General features: G+C 52.3%; 2 protein-coding genes across 2 annotated transcripts in view; both read left to right on the forward strand.

Annotated features, from left to right (window-relative positions):
- The window catches only part of ATP6V0B (ATPase H+ transporting V0 subunit b), a 96,519-nt gene that overhangs the window by 64,084 nt on the left and 9,869 nt on the right, over positions 1-22,566 (forward strand). The window lies entirely within an intron of this gene.
- On the forward strand, positions 566-22,101 carry IPO13 (importin 13). The gene is made up of 20 exons (XM_050797964.1): positions 566-1,451; positions 3,193-3,929; positions 10,425-10,565; positions 10,673-10,814; positions 10,923-11,089; positions 11,310-11,430; positions 11,517-11,664; positions 12,091-12,272; positions 12,357-12,383; positions 12,578-12,712; positions 12,862-13,005; positions 14,342-14,422; positions 14,964-15,101; positions 15,254-15,350; positions 18,362-18,414; positions 20,663-20,729; positions 20,812-20,870; positions 21,018-21,107; positions 21,399-21,580; positions 21,670-22,101. Exons 1-20 carry the CDS (start codon positions 1,368-1,370, stop codon positions 21,764-21,766), a joined length of 2,892 nt encoding a protein of 963 aa, XP_050653921.1. The 5' UTR covers positions 566-1,367; the 3' UTR covers positions 21,767-22,101.

A 22,566-nucleotide genomic window follows, 5' to 3' on the forward strand; every position in this document is an offset into this window, starting at 1 on the left:
TTCCAAAAACCTTACGAAATTCCCCGAGCACTGTCCATGGTATGTGGTTTCCCGGTTGCTTATTGGGTGGTCCCAAGAGCCTTCCTTTTTTCCTTCCTGAGGCGTGCCAAGTCCCCTCTCCTCTTCTCTGGGTGGTGCTGACGCCTTCTTCCCAGGCTGCACCTTTGCTGGGCCGGAGGATGCCCTCGCAGCGGAGCGCCAGAGTCACCAGGCAACCTCCCCAGCCTCCACCCTCTAGCCCGGGCTCCCACCTCCGTCCTCGGGCCCCTCGAGTCACGTTCTCCTACTAAGCAGTTGGGCCGCAGCGCCCCGCGCCGGTCTGACCCGGAATGCCTGCTGGCCGCGGTAGGCCGAGGACAGGCGGGGCTCTGCAGGTCCCCAACCCACGTGCTCCCGGCCTCCTCCGCAGGGCGCCGCCTTCCGGCTAGGCGCAACATGGACTACATTTCCCAGGGTGAACAGCGGCGGGGCCTAGACTCGGCGGGGGCCTGGGGCGGCGTGCCGCTCCACCGCCTGCTCAGGGGAGCGCGGACTGGCGCGAGGACAGGGCTAAAGACCCGGAATGAGTTTCCGCGCAGTTCCGCTGGGCCGTGCCGGGCGGTGCCGGGCCGTGCCGAGCCAGAACTGGCGAGAGTGGGGGCCTGAGTTGCGGTGCCGGGGACAGGCGCTCGGGGCAGCCCGCGCCTTGCCGAGGTCCCTGCCCCGTCCCGGCCGGGCGGGCTTGTCTGTCAGTCACTGGGGCGGAGGCAGCGGCGGTAGCTGGGCTGTAGCGGGGCGGTGAGAACAGCGCGGGCCAGGCCGAACGGAAGGGACCTGCCACAGCCCCTCAACTCCACGGACTCTTCGCCCCAGACTCGCGGAGCTGCATCTCCGCGCTTCGTCGGACGCCTCCGTAACCACGAAGGGCTCTCTCCCCCGTGACCCTCCAGCCCCATGACCTCTTCATAGCACCCGAGAGCTCACCCAGGCGGGGGTGTTGTGGGTACAGGCCATCGACCTTGTGACCCCTCAAGAGCCAGGGACTTGGTTTCCCCCGCAGGCCTCCCTCCCCAGTGACTCCCTCCACACAGATTCTGGGGACAGAGCTGTTACCTACCACTAGGATCCCTGCCTGAGAGCTCCTCATTGACGGCTCCCTCCTCGGAGTCCCTTTCATTGGGTCTCCTAAGAGCACCCCTTTTGGCCTCTGGCAAGCCTCCCACCCCCAAACGAGGTGGGGAGGCCTCGGCAGCCATGCCCGCCCTGGGCTCCCCCTCACCCCACCACTCCCTGGGCACCCAAGCCGGGGTCTAGCAGGGGGCCAGCAGCCAAGGGGCTGGGGCAGGAGACAGATCAGGGCCCACCTCTCTGCCAGGGAGGGAGCAAAGATGGAGCGGCGGGAGGAGCAGCCGGGGGCTGCAGGGGCTGGAGCAGCACCAGCCTTGGACTTCACTGTGGAGAACGTGGAGAAGGTATGAGGGCTCTGGGGTGGGCACTCCAGTGACAGAGCAGAAGTTCTGGGGACTGTCACTAATGGCAGAGCTCAGGCCTGGGCTGGGTGCCCGCTGGTATGGTGCCCCCAGAGCACCTGGCATTTGCTGTCTATCTGGGCAGGCAGTATTGCAGTGCCCTAATGGGCTATTTTTGTCTTTCCTTACAGGCAGGTCCCCTGTGGACAGATACTCTAGGGTCTTGGGATGGTCCCTTCAGGGTGCTGTGACTTAGCCTCCCATCCAGACTGGCTATTTTCCAGCTCCATGGGAACTGCATGAGCAGTGCAGTAGGAAACTGGGAACCCAGGAGACCTGCAGCTCAGTCTCCTGGAATTATCATGATGCCAAACCATCCTGGACCTGATTTTGTTGAGCCAAGGGCTCAGAAAATGATCTGGAACTAAAACAATCTGGGTTGTTTCGACTCTTTGAAGAAGGGTCCTTCCTTTATTGGATGGAAGCCAGACCAGTCCTGAGCAGGCAGGCCTGGGGCTGTCTCCCTTTGTTTTGTGCTGAGTCCAAGGGTCCTGGCCCAGCTGGGAGCCTTACAGGGCTCCTCCCTACTCACCTGCCCACATAGCTCCCTGCCATGGCCCTCCCAGGCTCCCCCACTGCCCAGCCCATCTTTCTGAACTGCCTCTTTAGTTCTTTTTTGTATCTGCTCCCTACAACCTGAAATGCAGGAATGCATACACCCTGGGATGAATGGGGAGATAGGGCTCCCTTACTTGAAAGCAGGGAATGATTGCAGATGCTCACTTGTTATCCTTAACCCTGTTTGCCATAACAAATAATGAGGATGCATCTCTTCTGTCTGCTTTGGCATCCCTGAGGGGCCAAACAAGGGCCAATGGCCATAACTGGCTGTCAGGGGTACGAATAGAGCTAAGCCTACTTGGATGGAGCCTGATTAAGGGTCAGGGTCCTGACCATACTCTCCCACCCCTTGGAGCAGGGCAGTGTTGGCATGGTGGCGCACTGTTCCATGTGCTATTGGGAGATAAATCTCACTGTTTTCTTACTTGATAAAGTCCCATTGGAATTGAGACCCTGGGGATTCTGCTAGTGGAGAGCACTAGGCGAGGTGTTTGCCAGGGCTGCAGCTATGGCCAAGGCTTCTCTGGATCAGTTGGTTGGACATGTGCCCTCTGAGGAGTGTTCTCACCCTCCCCTCCAGTATATCTGTGCCCCAGGGCTGCCTGGAAAAAGTCTTAGTCCTGCTCTGATTTCACACTGGCTTTGGTGCCAGCATCTGGAGTGACCTAGGGATGATCCTGGGGGAGCTGAAAGGAGCTGTTGGAGTTGATGGGAGCAGCTGTGCCTGGGAGGGTCAAGTCCCCTCAAGCTGTTCCATGCCCTTCTCAGACTTAGCTTCATCTCTGCGAAGCTGTTCCTTCCACCTGGGCTTTGCCCTCAAGTGCCTCCCCTTTGGGGAGATCAGCTTCCTCTTTTTTCGCTTTCCTGTGGAGATTCCCTCTCTGAACCCATAATGTTTTGCTATAAGGAGAAGAGGATATGGTAGAGCATGAACAAGGTTCAGGCTCTCAAGATATCAGCAGGACCCCAGGCCCAGGAAACACGGCAGAGCCCTGAGCTCTCCCTGCTCAGCCTCCCAGTCAGGGAGAGGGAGCACCCTTGCAGGACCAAGTCACACCTCTGTTCTGGGCTCTGGCAGGATCCAGAGTGGCCAGCACCTGTTCAGTCCTGTGCTGTCCTGCAGGCGCTGCACCAGCTCTACTATGACCCCAACATTGAGAACAAGAACCTGGCTCAGAAGTGGCTGATGCAGGCCCAGGTCTCCCCACAGGCCTGGCACTTCAGCTGGCAGCTACTGCAACCTGACAAGGTACCAGAGATCCAGTACTTTGGGGCCAGTGCTCTTCACATCAAGATCTCTCGCTACTGGAGTGACATCCCCACTGACCAGTATGAAAGCCTAAAGGCACAGCTCTTCACCCAGATCACCCGCTTTGCCAGTGGCTCCAAGATTGTACTGACTCGGCTGTGCGTGGCACTGGCCTCACTGGCTCTCAGCATGATGCCTGACGCTTGGCCATGTGCTGTGGCAGATATGGTACGACTCTTCCAGGCTGAGGACTCACCAGTGGATGGCCAGGGTCGCTGCCTAGCCCTGCTAGAGCTACTGACAGTGCTGCCTGAGGAGTTCCAGACCAGCCGCCTACCCCAGTACCGCAAAGGCCTGGTGCGGACCAGCCTGGCGGTGGAATGTGGGGCTGTCTTCCCGCTGCTGGAGCAACTACTACAGCAGCCCAGCTCACCCAGCTGTGTGCGTCAGAAGGTGCTCAAGTGTTTCTCCAGCTGGGTGCAGCTGGAGGTGCCACTGCAGGACTGTGAGGCGCTCATTCAGGCTGCCTTCGCTGCTCTGCAGGACTCGGAGCTCTTCGACAGCAGTGTGGAGGCCATTGTGAATGCCATCTCACAGCCTGATGCCCAGAGGTGAGCTAGTCCCCACCCGCGCAGAAGACAGCCTCTTTGGCCAGCCACACATCCATCCATCCATCTGTTCAATGAACATTAATTGAATGTGTACTGATACCTGGTCCTATGCTGGAGATACAGCAAGGAACCAAAGAAGACATGGTCCCTGTCCTCATGGTTCAGACAGGGAGGCAGACATTCAACAACTAATTATCAGTTACTCAATTAAAATATTTGACTCTCTTTTCCTTCTCTCAACTAGTCACCAAGTCCTGGCTGTTCTCCTCCTGACCACATTGCAAATCTATTTTTTTTTCCATTTCCATTGCTACCACCTTAGTCCAAGCTGTCATCGTCTCTCTCCCCAGATTACTGTAGAGCTTGTCCTCACTCTTATACCCTTCATTGTCCCAGCAGCCAGAGTGATCTTTTGAAAATGGGGATCTAATCTTTCTGATCAGAAGCCTTCAGTGGCGTCTCAGTGCTCTTAGGTTAAAGCTCGGAATCCTTAATGTGACTCATAAAGGTGCTGCACAGTGTGGCATCACCGGCCTCATCTCATGCTACTCTCCTTGCTCTCTACACTCTCACACAGTTTCTTTAATTCCTTGAATGTCCCATGTTCCTTTCAGCCTCTGGCTCATCACATGTACTTGACACCTTGCCTCAGCTTAAGCATAGGGAAGTCCTCAATGGATTCTTAAGGCTAAGTTTGATCTTCTCTCTTATGTTACCTCAGAGCTCCCAGTATTTTTCCTTCTTAGCCCATAACATGATTTCTCTCACCTCTGTGAGGACAGGGACTCTGTCATTTTACTTTGTCACATTGTGCTTGGCACATGGTAGCATCTGATGTTTTTTGAATGGAGGAAAGTAGGAGTTGCCTGAGTTAGGAGGGGTGGGGATGGAAGGGATTGGGGGAGGAGGATGGAGTGTTCTAGGCTTTAGGAACCACAGCAGCTGCAAAGACTTGTGGGCAGCATCATGATATATTCAAGGGCCCTAAAGAAGTGAGTGTAGTGAAGTGTTTGTTTTGCAAATGTTCATTGAGCATGTCCTGTTTTGAGCCTTGTGCTGAGCTCTGGGAGCACAGAGACAAATCCTTTAGCTTCAGTCTCTCCGGAGCTCACAGTCTAGTGGACACATGAATGGCAAGTACAATCAACATGATGAATCCTCTGATGGAGAATGCAGGGGCCTTCAAGAACCCAGAGGAGGCTTTCACTGAGTCTGAGGGCTATGAAAGGATTCCCAGAGGAAGTGACAACCCAGCTGTGTAAGAGTTAGCCAGATGGAAGTGATGGATAGGGAGGACATTCCAGACAGATGAAAGAGCCCAAGCAAGGGAAGAGTGAAAGCCCAGAGGGCCTGGTGATCTGTAAATCATTAGGTGTGATTAGACAGCAGGATTTAAGGGCCAGAGTTATAGGAGACCTGGGCCCAGATCATGCAGGACCTTGGCCAAGTTTAAGATTTTGATCTTCATCCTGAAGATGATATAAAGATATTAAAGGATTTTAAGCAGAGAAAATGGCCTACTGAGACTTTTGGTATGAGCTGGATTAGAAAAAGTGAGTTTGGAGGCCCTGACACTGACATTTCAGAGATGGGGCTTTGGGACCCTTGGCAGAATTGGAAGGGAAAACCATTGAAAGAGATTTCATGGACAGTGGCTAACGACTCAAGCCTTGGCATTAGTCACATCTAAATTTGAATCCCAGAATGTTCACTTATTAGATCTGAAATCTTGGATAAACCATTCCTAAGCCTCAGTTTCCTCATCAATAAAATGGGGATGATCATATCAACCCCACAGAGTTGTAAAGGTTTAAATAGGATAATGTGCATAAGTCCTGCCCCTGGTGTTCGGTAAAGAGTATTTTGACTCCTTGAGTAATGGGAGTTCTTTTGTGGTCTCTGCTGGGGTTGGGATGGTCAGCAGCATGCATTTGTACGTTTGGGTTATTCATACGTTACATGTTTTAAAATGGGAACTGTGTGTGTATGTTCTTCGTTTATACTTTATGTGATGGTAATGGTAACTGTTAATGGTTAATGGTAACTGTTTGTTTATTTATTTATTTATTTTGAGACAGAGTCTCACTCTGTTGCCCAGGCTGGTGTGCAGTGGCACAATCTCGGCTCACTGCAGCCTCCGCCTCCCAGGTTCAAGCGATTCTCTTGCCTCAGCCTCCAGAGTAGCTGGGATTACAGGCGTGCATCACCACACCTGGCTAATTTTTGCATTTTTAGTAGAAACGGGTTTTTGCCATGTTGGCCAGGCTGGTCTTGAACTCCTGACCTCAGGTAATACACCTGCCTCGGCCTCCCAAAGTACTGGGATTACAGGCATGAGCCACCATGCCTGGCCAACTGTTTATTTTTTAAAAGAGAAACATAGTTACTATTAAATGGATTAAGGCCGTTTACTTTTAGAATTGGTCATAAGAAGTAGAACCGGAATCATGTGATAGAAAGTGGGCCTAATTGTTCAGTGGCTAAATTTGAAAAGGAGTTGGTTTCATATATATGTGTGTGTGTGTGTGTGTATGTATGTGTATATATATGTATATGCACACACACACGCACACATACACACATAGATAATGTGCTTAACGACTGCCTTTTAAAACTTTTAAACATTGGGGTTGATTTTAAAAAATAAAAGATTGTTTCGGTATGAGGATTAAATAAGAGAACGTGAAGCTTTTAGCATGGTTCCTATGTACTCCGTAAACAGCAGTTGCCAGTATTTGGTTTCATTATTGTGTTGGCAGTTATTATGATACCTATCCCCTGGCTTCCCAGGCTTTCCAGCTTAAGGTGGATACCTAGTCCCAGATCAAGGCCTCTCTTGGCAGCCTGAAGCTCAAGTGCTGGGTGGGCTCCGACAGTTGGTGACTAAGGGAAACAGATCAGGGCAAGTGTGTGGGTGATGTGAGGTGTCCTTGGATACACCCAAGTTTACCCGCCCAGCCAGTCTCAAGGGCTTTGGCAGGTAATTGATGCCCCTTCTCCTCTGAACGAATGAGCGAGCAAGGAGCCAGTGAGGTAACCCACAGCCTCCTTGGCGCCCATTGGCTGCAGCCCCTTGGTTGCTTAGCAACTCTCCCCATTTTCTCAGCTCTGCTCCTGAAGTGAAGCTCTAATTGCAGGTCTGGGCTGAGCTCCGTGTGAGCAGCAGCGGAGGAGTCCCAGCAGCCCTGCCTCAGCTACTTGAACTGACCGATTGGAGCCAGGCCTCTTGAACCCAGCCTCAGCTGTGGTCATAAAGACATCCTCCCTGTCTCCTTCCCCCAAACCTAGAAACCTCTGGGACCTCAGACTTGTTCTTCTGTCCACTCACAGGTCTCAGACACAGGTGCTCACGTGGTAGGAAATCTATGCAGGAACTTCTTCCCATGGGTGAGCTGCATCCAACCCAGAATCCGAGCCTGGTCCTTGCTCTACCCAGTCTAGTTTCCCAGCTTTGGCTTGTGAAAGTCACCTTCAGTGGCTTTGACTCCTGGGTCATCCAGGCACGCCTTCCCCAGGTGTCCTGACATTGGCCCTCCCCTTAGCTAAGCTTGCACTCAAGTCACCCTTTTCTTGCTCCTCCACAGCTGCTGCTGCTTCCTGGCTCTCTCCTTTGAAATGTATTTTTTTTCCAGAAATATGTTTTTAATGCTGGAAAAGCTTTTCCTTGGGAGTTAGGGAGGGAGGGAAAGTGAATTAGGCAGGCTGTTGGGGGCTCCCATCAGTTAGCACTGGAGATATGGGCTGAGATGCACATAGATCCTTTGGGGAAATCCTGGTTGGGCCCTGAAAGAAAAGCAGACCTGTAGCAGTTTAAGGGGAAGTTTCAACCTGGATTCTGCTTCTAAGTTGTATGACCTTGAGTGATATGATACTCTGAGCCCTTTGAGGCTGTATTATCCTTGATTTGTTCTATTATGAGGCTCAGATGAGACACATTAAGAACCTTCACTGAGTATCTGCCGTCTGCATAAACTGGCAGGTGGAGGAAGGAGCCTTAGAATACAGTGGAGATGCTATGGGGGTAGAGCGCTACCTCCTGCACCCATCTCAGTTGCTGAGGAGCTTGTGGGCCATAGCCTTGGCCCTGCCCCTTGTCTTTGTGCCAGAGTCTGGCCTGAAAATGCCCATTGTCTGGTGGTGCAGCCCGTGTCAGGGTCAGGAGACTGAAGCTATCCCAGCCGTCTCCAGGCAGCACCCCCTGGGGCTGTCTCTGGGCTGGGGATATCCTGGCATGGATGACTTTTCCTACCAGAATGGGGATGTGGAGAAGGAGGCCGATGTCCCTGGGCTGGTTGCCTCTTTTTGTCATTCTCATCCTCCCACCAAGGATATGAGGCTACTGCCTAGCAACCTGCTTGGGGCAAGTCCAGATAGAACTCCTTCTGGGATCCTCAGTCCCCCACTCCCTAAAATAGATTGCTATGGTGACATTATGATTGACAACAGAGGGGTCCCAAGCACCTGATCACTACTGTTAGAGCGTGGCTTCCTCTGCTTAGTCTCATCTCCACAGACCAAGGTGCTGAAGAGGGATCCAGTGGGCTGAGCCAGGCTTCTCTCAGTCCCCTTTGTATACTGGGCTATCTATCCTTCTCCTTTAGAGATCGTTGTGTTTCAGGGCACTGATCTGGACCCTCTTATTTTTTTTTCTCATTCAACACATTCTCCCTGGGCAATTTTCATCTACTCCCGTAGCTTCAATTACCAGCTGTTAGCTGATGACTCTCAAATCTATGGCTTTTGCTCTAACCTCTATGCTGGGTTTCAGGGTTTTATATCCAACTCTTTCTAGATGCTTCTACCTGCATAACCTATCAGGTGTCTGTGAATCAACTAATCTAAGACTGAGCTTATCACCTTCCACCTCCCATTAAAGGTGTTGCTATTCCCCATTCCTCACCCCACAGGTCTCAGTAAATAGCTCCACCATCTATTTAGTTGTTTAGCCAGTGACCTGAGAGTTGCCTTTATTCTTCGCCTTCCTCATATCCAGTCAGTCGTCAAATCCTGTCTGTTTGGCCTCTTAGCTCTGAGTTCATTATCTACTTCTCTCCCTCCGTGCTGCCACCAGATTCCTCAAGAGTTGGGATTTGGTGGTAGAGAGTAGAGTGGATGGCAGGGGTTGATGCTCTCATGAGCTGTTGCTGCCTTCCAAAATCTTTTTTTTTTTTTTTTTTTTTTTTTGAGACGGAGTCTCGCTCTGTCGCCCAGCCCAGGCTGGAGTGCAGTGGCGCGATCTCGGCTCACTGCAAGCTCCGCCTCCCGGGTTCACGCCATTCTCCTGCCTCAGCCTCCCGAGTAGCTGGGACTACAGGCACCCACAACCGCGCCCGGCTAATTTTTTGTATTTTTAGTAGAGACGGGGTTTCACCGTGGTCTCGATCTCCTGACCTTGTGATCCGCCCGCCTCGGCCTCCCAAAGTGCTGGGATTACAGGCGTGAGCCACCGCGCCCGGCCTTTTTTTTTTAAATCAGGGCTTCTGAGCCTGTGTTTACTCTTCTGTCTCCCACTCTTGTTCAATCACCCCTGCCAGACTGTATCAGTTTCCTAGGGCTACCATAACAAAGTACCACAAACTAGGTGGCTTTAAAACCAAACAAATTCATTGTCTCACAATTGTGGAGGCTAGAAGTCTGAAATCAAGGTGTTGGCAAGGCTGAGCTCCTTCTGAAACCTGTAGGAGACTCCGTCCTTGCCTCTTGCTAGCTCTGTGGTTTGCTGGCAGTCTTCAGTGTTCTCTGGCTTCCAGCTGCATCACTCCACTCTCTACTTTAGTCCTCATGTGGCGTTCTCCCTGTATGTCTCTGTCTTCACATGGATGTCTTCTTATAAGAACACCAGTCATATTGGAGTTCAGGTCCATCCTACTCCAGTATAACCTCATCTGCAATTATCTTATTTCCAAATAAGGCCACATTTTGAGGTACTGGGGATTAGGATTTATCAAAAAACGTATCTTTTTTGTGGGGACATAATTTGACCCATGCGAGTCTGCCCTCTGGCGCCCCAAACTTCATGTTATCACCACATGCAAAATATATTCACTTCATCTCAACCTCCCCAGAAGTTGTAACCTAGCTGGACGTGGTGGCTCACACCTGTAATCCCAGCTACTCCAGAGGCTGAGCAGGAGACCGAGTCTCTTGAGCTCAGGAGTTCGAGACCAGCCTGGGTAACATAGCAAAACCCCATCTCAAAAAACAAAATCTTCACCCATTCTGGAATCAGCTCGCAGTCCACCTGGAGAACACAATTCAACCCGTAATACCAGCCTTCTCATACTTCCCTCTCAGAGTTCTGGGGGCTCTGACCTAAGGTTCTTCCCAACATAGGGAACATCAAATCTGCCATGTAGACCCTGACCCTTGTTTTGCTTAGGATTTAATAAGGGGAGGGGAGCTTTGAAGGAAGACAAGGAGATTATGCCTTTCTCTTAAAGCCAGTGTGGGGGTGAGCAGAGAGCTCTGATGGATTTTCTTACCTCATGCCTCTAGGTACGTGAACACGCTCCTGAAGCTCATCCCGCTGGTGCTGGGTCTGCAGGAACAACTGCGGCAGGCAGTGCAGAACGGGGACATGGAGACCTCCCATGGCATCTGTCGCATCGCTGTGGCCCTGGGCGAGAACCACTCCCGGTAAGGGGTGGAGCAGCTAGGGGTGGGATAGTAGGGCCCTCTAAGAGGTGGGGTTATGGAAGTCCCTGGAGAGGTAGAATGACCTGACTGTGTCTCCTCCTCCCCAGGGCCTTGCTGGACCAAGTAGAGCACTGGCAGAGTTTCCTGGCACTTGTCAACATGATTATGTTCTGCACAGGCATCCCTGGCCACTATCCTGTCAATGAGACCACCAGCTCCCTAACCCTCACCTTCTGGTACACGCTGCAGGTGTGTCTGTGTGACCTCCAGTAGGACTGGGCTGTGGTGGAAGAAGGTGGATCATGGGCTTCTATGGCTGCTGGTGAGGTGGCTAATTGTCTTCCCTGGCTCTCTCAGGATGATATTCTATCCTTTGAGGCAGAGAAGCAGGCTGTATACCAGCAGGTGTACCGGCCAGTCTACTTCCAGCTGGTGGATGTGCTTCTGCACAAGGCCCAGTTCCCTTCTGATGAGGAATATGGATTCTGGTCCTCAGACGAGAAGGAGCAGTTCCGAATTTACAGGTGATGGTAGCAGGCCAGCTCCTCTAAAATGGAGTCCAGAAATAATGAAGGCAATGAGGGAAGGGGCCCAAGGCCAGGCTTTCTGAATTTTGGGGCTCCTTTCTCTGTTTTCTAGGCATTGTTGCAGAGTTGTGGGGGTACTGGGGTAGGCTCCTGGGCTTGGGGGCAGGATCCAGGGTCAGGATCCAGGCAGTATAAAAGGCCTTCATCTGCTTCTCAGGGTGGACATCTCAGACACGCTCATGTATGTCTATGAGATGTTGGGGGCCGAGCTGCTCAGCAACCTCTATGACAAGCTGGGTCGTTTGCTCACCAGCTCAGAGGAGCCCTACTCCTGGCAGGTACCTCCCAAGCCTGATTCCCTCAGCCCTCCCAGACCTGTCACACCCTCCTCCTCATCCAAGCCAGTGGCACCCTCTTTCCCCAGCACACAGAGGCCCTCCTCTACGGCTTCCAATCCATCGCAGAGACCATTGACGTCAACTATTCTGATGTGGTGCCTGGGCTCATTGGCCTCATCCCACGGATCAGCATCAGCAACGTGCAGCTGGCAGACACTGTCATGTTCACCATTGGTGAGACCTGGCACACACCCATGACCATATTCCCAGAGCCACAGCACCCCACCCCGGCCACAGCCAGCATGCTGGATTCTATCCAGAATGGGAGAGCCATGTGCCTACACACAATCAGTGTTGTAACAAACTGACTGTCCTGGCAGGTCTAGGGGGTCCATCTGATGGCACACTGAGCTGAATTCAGTGAGGCTAGTTTACTGTCAGTGAAACAGCAGTACTGGGCTTCTGTTGAGTAACCTCTCCCTGCTTCTCAGCTGTAAGGCTCATGTTTGAGCATGCACATGCATATGTCCTCTGAATGGAGCAGTGCTCTGTGCTAGGGCTGCAACTTGACCCTGCCAGGAACTCTGCTTGCCTCAGAGACATGGTACAAAGCCAGTCTGGCCTGCCTCAAAGATCCTTCTGTCTCCCTCCTTCCTCCAGGAGCTCTGTCTGAATGGCTGGCTGACCACCCCGTCATGATCAACAGTGTTCTGCCCCTGGTACTGCATGCCCTAGGCAATCCTGAGCTCTCTGTCTCTTCTGTGTCTACCCTCAAGAAGATCTGCCGAGAGTGCAAGTATGACCTGCCTCCCTATGCTGCCAACATTGTGGCCGTGTCCCAGGTATGCAGGGGCCCTGGATGGTACTGAGCTTCAGAGCACACTCTGCACTGTGCTGATACTACATTCCTTCTTTCTCCCCCGCAGGATGTGCTGATGAAACAGATCCACAAGGTGCGGCTCAGAAGTTTCTAGGGGTCTCCTTGGGGGTCTTGTGGGAATCTCTTATCCCTGAAATCCTGTTTTTTGGCCTTCCCCTTCCTCTTACCCCTTATTCTCTGTGTTTTTCTTCTCCCAAGAGGCCCGTTTTCCTTCTTACCCCACAACTAGATGTGGCCAGGACTGACCATCCATGTTCTGCCCCACAGACAAGCCAGTGCATGTGGCTGATGCAGGCGCTGGGCTTCCTGCTGTCAGCTCTTCAAGTGGAGGAGATTCTTAAGAACCTGCACTCGCTTATCTCACCCTATATCCAGCAACTGGAGAAGCTGGCAGAGGAGATAGTGAGTGAGCTCTGGGGGCCGGGAACAGTACTGGTACGCTGTGGCTGATGAGGGGTGAAGGTGGAGCTGGCCCTTAGAGCTGGGGCTCAGTGATCTGGGGACCAAACTGGGGCTAGGAGATCTGGAGCTTGGTTTGCTTCTCCCTGCAGCCCAATCCCTCCAACAAGCTGGCCATTGTTCACATCTTGGGGCTTCTCTCCAACCTCTTCACCACATTGGACATCAGTCATCATGAGGATGATCACGAAGGCCCTGAGCTTCGGAAGCTGCCAGTGCCACAGGGACCCAACCCCGTGGGTGACATTGTCTTTGCCATCCCCCCACCCCCACCTGTGGGAATGTCATTGTCACTCTTCAATTCTGTGGGTAATGTTGTCATTGTTCTCCCTGCCCCGTGGGGGTGATATATTTGGTCCTCTGACTCCATGAATGACCTATAATTGCCTCACTCTGTAGGTAGCAATGTCATTATCTCACTCAACTCTGTGTGTGATGTTGTCCTTGTCCCCAGCCCAATTAGGGTGATGTCATTGAGATTCCTCAGCCTCATGAGGGACATTGACGTTGTATCCTTCAACCCTTAAGTGATGTTATTATGGGCCCCTGTTCAACCTCCAGCTCTGTAGGGCCTTCTACTTCAACATTTACTGTCCCCTGTGAGCACTAAGGATGCTCATTACATCCTCCACATGTAGTAGTTCTGGCCTTCAAGTTGCTCCCAGTGCAGAGGAAATTCAAGTTGCTCAGATTGTCACAAAGCAGTGTGATAAGTCTTGTGATAAGCTTGGGCACAGGTTTCGGGGTGACCACTTAGAAGCTGCTTGATCTGGGGCAAGCCTCAGCTTCCCATTAAAAACTGAGAACATTGAAATGTCTGGCTTACTCAATTCATAGAACTGTGCTGGATAGCAGATGTGGTCTTAAGTGAAGGTAGTTTGCATATTGTAAAGTTCTTTACAAAGACTGCTTTGGTTGCTATTCCCAGAACTCCCTCCAGGATTTCTCCAGGAGAAAAGGAAGCCATGGGCATCGTGGCCTCTTTGCTTAACTTCCCAACCCAGTTTCAGTTAGCCTCTTGGCTTTAGACCACACCTGGGCCACTGTCATCCCACAGAGCTGCTTCTTTACATGGTAGTCATCATCCTGCCTTTCCTCACCTCCCAGGACCTCAGTCTGCTCTCTACTCCTCCGTAAGCTGGCAGAGCAGCTTAAGCCTGCATCTGTGCATTCCTTGGGGCTCCCTACCTCAAGCCTATTTGGAGGAGATAACATCTGCTCTTCTTCAGAGGCTAGTCCATAGCCTTGGTTTTACAGAGCAGAGATAGGGGGTGATTTTTTTTTTTAAGTCTACAAAGTTTTTGTAACCTCATGAAGCACTTGTGATATCTCTGCTTTGCAGTTTGAGGCTTCCTTTGAGATGATCCCTAGAATTCAGGATATCCTCCTTTTTCATTCATGAGAGAGTTCAGCAAACCACTTCTTCCCCTAGGTGACCCGTGCACTGGGTCTTCAGTGTGCATTCTGGGGTAATAGGTTTGAACTGCTCCCCTCCTCCCTGCTACCAAGTCCTTCTCAAGTGGGTCACAGTGATCAATAGCAGAAGCACTTCACTTCTTCCTGTGTCTTCAGGTGGTGGTGGTGCTGCAGCAGGTCTTCCAGCTTATCCAGAAGGTGCTGAGCAAATGGTTGAATGATGCCCAGGTTGTGGAGGTGAGCCCTGACCCTTGTCCTCTGCTCCCACAGTGACTGCTCAGAGGTGTAGCAGGGTAAGATGTTACTGCCACACTTCAGCTTACAATGGTTTGGAGAAACAAGGGAGGTGAATCCTGCCCCATAGAGATAAGGAATCTTTTGGGAAGACATTTAGAACTCCCCAATATGAGAAGTGCTTAACGCAAGAACTGTAATATTAGGGTCGAGTGACACTCAGGCATCTGTTTTAGCACCAGAGACCTGCCTTTGGTCCCTTTTCAATTCAGGTTTTTGTTGCTGTTGCTGCTCCCTGAGAGGAAATGGTAGAGATGTAAGTAGCAGGAGTTAAGTTCTACAGTTACATCCTTTGCCCCTCAGTGAAGGGCCTTTGCCCCTGCCTTTCAGGGTAAGGGTCAGACTTGCTTACGTTCTTTTGTTTGCAGGGCCAGGCAAGGCTTATAGGTAAGGGCCCGATTGTAGGCCCCCTCTGTGCAGGGCTTCAGCGCTGTTCCAGCCAGTCATGACCTGCTGACCAGGGCCCCTTTGTTTTCTTCCCAAGGCGGTGTGCGCTATCTTTGAGAAGTCTGTTAAGACGCTGCTGGATGACTTTGCCCCCATGGTGCCACAGCTGTGTGAGATGCTGGGTCGGATGTACAGCACCATCCCCCAGGCCTCTGCTCTTGACCTCACTCGACAGGTGGGCCTTCTGGTTGGGGCAGAGCTCCTGACCCTGGGTGGGGGTGGGTCAGATGGCTGCTGTGGCTGGGGTCCCCACTTGCATTCCAGGGATATTGCTCTATCCTGGTGAGACTGGGTCTCAGCTGACCAGCATTCCCTGCTTTCTTGTAGCTGGTCCACATCTTTGCTCATGAGCCTGCCCACTTTCCCCCAATTGAGGCCCTCTTCCTGCTCGTCACCTCCGTCACACTCACTCTCTTCCAGCAAGGTAGGTCCTGACTAGGGTCTCTGCTGCTGCTGCCACTGCCACTGCCTCTGCTTCCCCAAATGGGGAGCCAAAGCTGCCCACTCTGTTCTTCTCTGTCCCCTGAGTCACACGTGGGACTTGATGGGAAACCTGTGAGATCAAGCACAGCACCTTACAAATAGTTGAAACCTTAGGTTGAAGTGGATAAGAGGGTGAATGATGTCTTCTGCTGGCCTGCTGGGCTCAGGGCCAGTCTGGATATGGAAGAAGGAGGTGGGGGTGGGAGGTGGGCAGAGGCTCTGAGGGACTTGGGGCACTGGGCTGGCTCCTTTACTTTGGGATATAACGAAAAGTGGAAAGAGCACGGGCTTTTGAAGTCAACTAGACCTAGATTCTAAGTTCATCACCACCAACTAGTTGTGTGTCCTTGGGCAAGTCACTTACCTTTACTGGGCCTTCATTTCCATATCTGTGAAACGGAGATACCATATACTTGAAATGAGTGTTTACAGGTGTTAAAGTCACATCTTCTGGGCCCCTGGCTCGGGGGCTTTTGCACAGTGAAGTACTCAGAGACCGCTTGTTCCTTTCCCCGCATCAAGGCTTAGTCCTTTCTAGGCCTGAAGTCGAGTACCTTTGGCTGTGGTCCTAGCCCTCCATTCACTGTGGCCCTTTGCCTGAGAGAGTTGGGAGCAGGGGCTTCATTCAGGCTTCTCGTGTTGTCTAATCCAGGCTTCCAATTTGGAGAAACAAAAACAAAAAAAAAAACAAGGCTGCTCAGCTAGCCTCATGAGCCTTGCCTGGATTCGTGGTCACAGGTTTGAGGCTCCCCAGGGGTCTCGGTTGGTGCCCAGAGTACTTGCAGCTCATATCCTCAGTGCTTGGTCTCATGATCCTGGCCTCTGTTTCTGTGGGCCATGGAGTAGGTCCAAACTGGGGAGAAAACTGAACCAGAAACCTGGTGTGGTCATCCTCAACTCCACCTCTCCCACTCCCTGTACCCAATCTGGGACAAGCCCCATTGATCCTGGCTCCTGATTCTCTCTCGGTCGGTCCACTTCTACCCACCTCTGTGGCCACTGCCTCAGTTTAGGGTCTCACCTGGATTATCAGCAACCTTCTAGTGGGTTTTCTTGACATCTCCCCTTCTCTCCAGTCTGTTCTGCACACTGCAGCTATAATCTTCATGAAAACACAAATCTGAGCATTTGTCTTCCCTGGCTTAAAACCCTTTCATTGTTCCCACTGCCCTCAGCTTATTGTTCCATTCCCACCCACGTGACAAGGCTCTGTCAGGCCTCTCCTGTCCTCTCCTGCTGATGTCCTCATGACTCCAACATTCCAGCCACACTGCCTCTTCCTTACTGTGTCCCATTTGATCCCTGTGCCTTGCTCCTCTGACTGGAACGTCCTATGCCCTTTACTGGGTGAACTCTCACTCCTTCATGCCTTACAAAGGAGGAAGACTGCATCACTTCTCAAAGTAATTTTTCTGAGGCAGAATTGGGTGCTTCTAACTGTACTGAAACTGCATCCCGTACACACTGCTGAAACAGCACCGATCACACACAGTAATCAGCTTTCATGTCTGTCTCTCTTACTAGACTAAGCCCCTCAAGGGTAGGGTTGAGTTTCTTCTCTCTGCATCCCCAGTGCCCAGAATGAGGCCAGAATACAGCAGGCCACAGACGCTGTTAAGTAAAGGAGAGGGAAGGCTCCCTGCCCTTGGAACCTTCTCACTGTCTGGCCCACCTCTAACAGGGTGGCTGCTGAATATCAAACCTGCAGGGTGCACATTGGGCCTCACTTTCTAGGACTTAAATAACTCAAAGAGTTCAGATACCAAAGGAACAGGCTTTATTTACTGGTGACTCTTCATAGCCTAGAGAAGGAAGCAGGGCAGAGATTATCTGCTTTACAGATGGGGAAACTGAGCATTTGTGGCTTGCGCAAGATCACACAGCTACTTAGTGGTGTCTTAGGCAGATGGTTTTGCACCACATCCTCCTCAGAGTGGAGAAGCCTGGGTAGGAGCTCCAGGTGCATGCCATATTCTTGCCTCAGGAATCATCAGAACTGGAGGCAGAAGTGTCCAACATCATATTTGTTGGGCTTGTTGGTTGTCTCGCTGGACAGGATGGCTCCCATACCTGTTACGCCATCCCAATCTTAGCCATTCCTTCCTCGGGCTCTGCCTTCCCACTGGACCATGGGATGACACGTTGACTGCTTTCCCTATTTCTTGGCATGTCCAGATGATGGGAACTAGTCCTCAGCCCTGAGCTTGGCTCTCTGCTGAGTCTGTGTCCATGTGGAGGAGCTTTGCTGGGGTGGGGCTCTTGTTTTTGGCCTTATGATGCTGTTTCCTCCTCTGGTTCCCTGCCAGTGACTTGCCAGGCCATCTCCAGAGCATGCTGGGCACTGCCATACCTAAGCAAGAGTCCTCTGGTTTAAGTGGACCAAATAGATTATTTTCCTTTGCCAGATCAAGAGCCCTAAGGCCATTGAAGTGAGGTGGCACTTACTCAGGCTCTGATGCCCTGGCCTTTCTAGGGCCCTCAGATAAACCACAAAAAAGAGATACCAAGGACTGACCCCCCCCCACCCCCACCTGCCATCCCGGCTCTCCTCTTCAATAACTGGCTGCTGGGAGGTATGTGCTAGGAGCAGTGTAGGGCTACCCCAACCTGCCAGAGGCCACAGTAAGTGTGGTGGCCATTTCTTCAGCTATGTGGAGTCCAGAATTGCTCAAGTACCAAGGGAACACGAGGGGATGGCCCGAGGAGGAGTGGGGAGTAGGCGGAAGGCCCCTTGGAGGGAGCTGGGGCAGGCCCGTCCTTCACTTTGCCGTCTCTTTCTGTTGGGCTTCTCCCAGTTCATGGTTTTTGTATGTTTTGTTTCTTTATCTTGCTTCCTGCTGCTCATGTGCCCCCACGCTGTCTCCCTGCAGGCTCTCAGTCCCACATAACTATATGAGGTTGAGTTGCTGTTTGTATAATTTTTTCTTAAGTTCCATCTTTATTATATTTTAGGGCCCAGGGATCATCCTGATATTGTTGATTCATTTATGCAACTCCTGGCACAGGTGTGTTTTAGTTTTATTCATTCACGTTCTGTTCTCTCTCTTTCTCTTTCTCTTATGTTGAAATTCAATTTAAGCCTATTTTTAGCTTTCTGTTGACAAATTTTTTTTTCTGTTCAGTTGAATAGAGTTTCTTCATCTGTTTCCGTGGAAGTTGACAACCCAACATCCTCCTTTAGTGCCCCTATGCCTCAACTAGCTCAGTCTTCTACAAAGACCAGGGAGAGGCTGATCCCGAAGGGAGGGAGCTGGGCTGGCCTCGGGTGGGGAATGGGAAAGGGAGGGGGTGGTGACTGCGCCCATCAGCTTCTTGTTGCCCAAGAAGTTCACAGGTAGGGCTGGAGTTGAAGGGCCTGGGGTTCACTGTCCCCGTGCTCCTGCCGGGAACTGCCTGCCTCAGTGTCCCCAGCCTGCTCCTGAGAGGTAGGCTGGGAGCAGCTCCAAAGCGAGGGGCTGAAGAGGAATGTGCACGGTGGAGCCCAGAGTTGGGCTGTTGGAGAGGTTGAGCTGCTGCTGAGAGGTGGAGTGCAGGCTCCACGTTAGGATGTGTTTGCGTTTTGTATGTGTTTCAGTGTGTGAGACCTTATTTTGTATGTTTTGAGTTTGGTTTGGGAAGGGAACAGAAATCACCTGTAAGTAGTATGTGTATTGTGTTGGGTGCTGGGGTGAATGTGTGCCTTGATGTATGCTGTATGTTGATGTGTTGTGTGTTTTGTGGTGTTTGTTGATGTGTTAGGCCTTGATGGATTTAGAGCGTGGACATGGGTTGGAGGTGTGTGTGTGTTGGGTTGTGGGAGTGTGTATTATGGAGTATAGGAGTGTATGTTGAGTCATTGGTATGTCTGTATCAGAGTATGGTTTGGAGATGCATGTTGGGCTGTGGGGGCATGGAGTTAGTGATGGGGGCTTCTGTGTGTTAGGGGTTCCTAGCATGCAGACCCCCTAACCTGTGAGTTGGGGTAAATGGAGTGTTTCTTTGCTTAATCATTCCACAGATACTTATTGAGTGTGTGATACATGCTCTACTTTGCTAGGTACTGAGGATATAATGGTGAGCAAAAGCAGGCACAGTTCTTGCTCTCCTGGAACTTACAAGTCTAGTTTCTGGGGGAGGGGGAGGTTGGGAGGAGGGAAGAACAGGGAGTGTTCTGGGCCTGGATGGATATGTGTATGGGTGTTTTCAAGGGTGTATCTTTGATGGGGAGGGTGTCTGAATGTGTGTTTGTGGATGGGTATGTTGGGAGAGTGCACAGGGGGACTGTGGCAAGGCTGAGGGTGTAGGTGTGTGGACATGGTTTGGGGATGTGCAGGTGTGATGTGTGACTGTGTAATGAGGGTGTGTTCCAGATGGGGAGAGCGTGTGTATGTTAAGGGTGTGACAGAGGTATGTAAGGAGGGCATTTCAAGTGATGGTGCATGTGGGGGTGTTTGCACATGAGTAAACATGGGGTAGAGGGGATGTGAGGGGCTGGAGGGTAGAGGTCTACGTGGTATGCACTGGGGGCATTGCTGGGGAGCAGCAGTGTTTGAGGATGGCTGGAGCTGTGCAGAGCATCTCCTGTGACCTGAGGATGTGCCAGTCATGTCCTGGTACCACTCGGGGCAGGCCATCTGTCCCCTTCACTTCATCTCTTCCCCCTCACCCACAGCAGCACTGACTCCTTGGTGGGTGTATGGCCGAAGAGGGCCTGGACACAGGGTACCCTGGGTGAAAGATGGGGCCAAGGCTCCAAGGCTCCTGCTGTACTTTTCCTCTTCTTGAGCAGGAGCTAGAGGGTGCCTCAGGAATACAGGAGGGACATGGGAGGAGGGCTGTTGGGCTAAGGGCTCCCTGTCTGGCTGCCATCTCTTCTTCCTGCTGCCCTATTCACAAACCTGGGGTGCTTAACTCCCTCTGTGAATCAACATGAAGTCACTGCTGGCAACCTAGAGCCTGCGAGACATCTGGCCCTGATGGAGGGAAGAGGGAAAGGTGTCTGGAACCCAAACTTTCTGCATTATCCCCACCCCCAACCTCTCTCACATACACCCGTGCATTCATGTACACATACATGTACATAGCATCCCTTGAGCTGTCCTCACCTGACCTACTGAACTCTGAGGTGGTCCGGGTCCCCCAGAGATGGCTGAGTAGCTGGTTTTGGCAGCCTTTACCTGTGAGGTGTGAAGTTGGGGGCTAGGGTGGCAGGTGAGTGGGGGGATGGTCCTTGGAGCTGGCTGGGGCTGGGCTTACCAGCTCCACCTCCTGCAGGCTCTGAAGCGGAAGCCAGATTTGTTCCTGTGTGAACGATTGGATGTCAAAGCTGTGTTCCAGTGTGGTAAGTGGGGCGAGATGGACGGGTGGGCCTGGGGCTCCCCTAGGAGGATCCTTAAACTGATCTGCCTCTGCCTGTCCCACAGCTGTGCTGGCCCTCAAGTTCCCTGAGGCACCTACTGTCAAGGCCTCCTGTGGCTTCTTTGTGAGTCCCATGCTGAACCCTGACCCACTGCCACCCCAATGCCCTGCCCTGCCCAGGACTCCAGACAGTAGGGCTGGGGTGTACAGGTCTTGTCCTCAGGGAGAGCTGGGAAGGAGCTGGGCTGATGGGCCTCTCCATCCTCTGCAGACAGAGCTGCTGCCTCGGTGTGGGGAAGTAGAGTCTGTGGGAAAGGTGGTACAGGAAGACGGTCGTATGCTGCTCATAGCAGTGCTGGAGGTGAGATGGAGCAAAGGGGGGTTTGATGGGAGTGAGGGCCCCGCACTGCTGAGGCAGCTGGCCTTCTGGGAGGCTTGAGCCTTTGGTTCCCTAAGCTCTCAGATTCTGTTTCTTTTTCAATTAAATGGCTGAAAGTTGTTAGGATTGCTGTGGGGATCAACTGGCTCTCAAAAAGCAGCGCTCACCGTGATGTGGTTTGGCTTAGGAACTGTCCAGAGGGCCTGGGGCAGTTAGGCATTCTTGCTGCAGAAGGGGCAGCACCCTGGTGTGCTGAGAACCCCTCTCCCTCAGGCCATTGGGGGCCAGGCCTCCCGCAGCCTCATGGACTGCTTTGCCGACATCCTGTTCGCCCTGAACAAGCACTGCTTCAGCCTCCTGAGCATGTGGATCAAGGAGGCCCTGCAGCCACCTGGTTTTCCCTCTGCCCGCCTCAGCCCTGAACAGAAGGATACCTTCAGCCAGCAGATCCTTCGGTGAGCAGAGCTGGGGTGGGCCTGGGCTCAGGCAGAGAGGGGGCAGTGGTGGTGGCTGGTGCTAACCTGCTCTCCCTTTTCTCCTTCAGCGAGCGAGTGAACAAGAGGCGGGTGAAGGAGATGGTGAAGGAGTTCACACTGCTGTGCCGGGGTCTCCATGGCACAGATTACACAGCTGACTACTGAGGGGTGCCCCCATCCCACCCACCCCTTCTCTTCACCCTTCCCTATCCCCAAAGAGTAAACCTGGACCCTCATGCTGTCTCTGCCTCCTTTCTGCTGCCACCACCACCTAACTGAAAGCCTGGGTCCAGAAGGCCTGGGGGAAGGGTGGGAGGATGCTTGGACCAGGCCTGAGGGAATAGTAGGAACACCCTCTAGCTCCCAGGTTGGAAGAGATATTGCTGTAGCCAAGACACCTAGGCTGGAGCCCTTCAGAATACTGCCATTGCCCTTGGGGTGGGGTGGTTGCACTAGTGTCATCAACCCTGCCATCCCCATTAAATTAGTCCCAACATGCATGTGTGCATACATTTATTTAATCAACAGCGCTGATTACTAGGCCCCTAGCTCTGTCCTGCATTGTTCTGCCCTGAACAAAGGTTGATCTAGTCCATAGCTACCATGCCAACCTGGGAGAATGGTAAGGAAGTGAGGGAAGGCTTCATGGAGAAAGCTTTTGACAGGAATAGCAGGCTTCCTAGGTACAGGACTTGAGGCTTTGGGCTGCAAGTGGGGTAGGGCTGGGTCCATTTGGTAGTGAAGAAATGGAGTGGGGTTTTGACTTCCAGGAGGGGTGTCTGGTGTGGAGTTAAATACAGCATCGAACTTGCATATGGTTGAGGAGGGCTATAGAAAGGGACTGCGTGTGTGTGGGGAGGGGGGGTGGGTGGGTGACAGGGAGGTGAGGGAGAGAAGATCTCAGCCGCAGAGGAGAAAAGAGGAAAGTAGGACCTAGTGTCCATATGTTCACTGCTCCCCGCTTA

This window comes from Macaca thibetana, chromosome 1 (genome assembly GCF_024542745.1).
Source record: "Macaca thibetana thibetana isolate TM-01 chromosome 1, ASM2454274v1, whole genome shotgun sequence".
NCBI lineage: Eukaryota > Metazoa > Chordata > Mammalia > Primates > Cercopithecidae > Macaca > Macaca thibetana.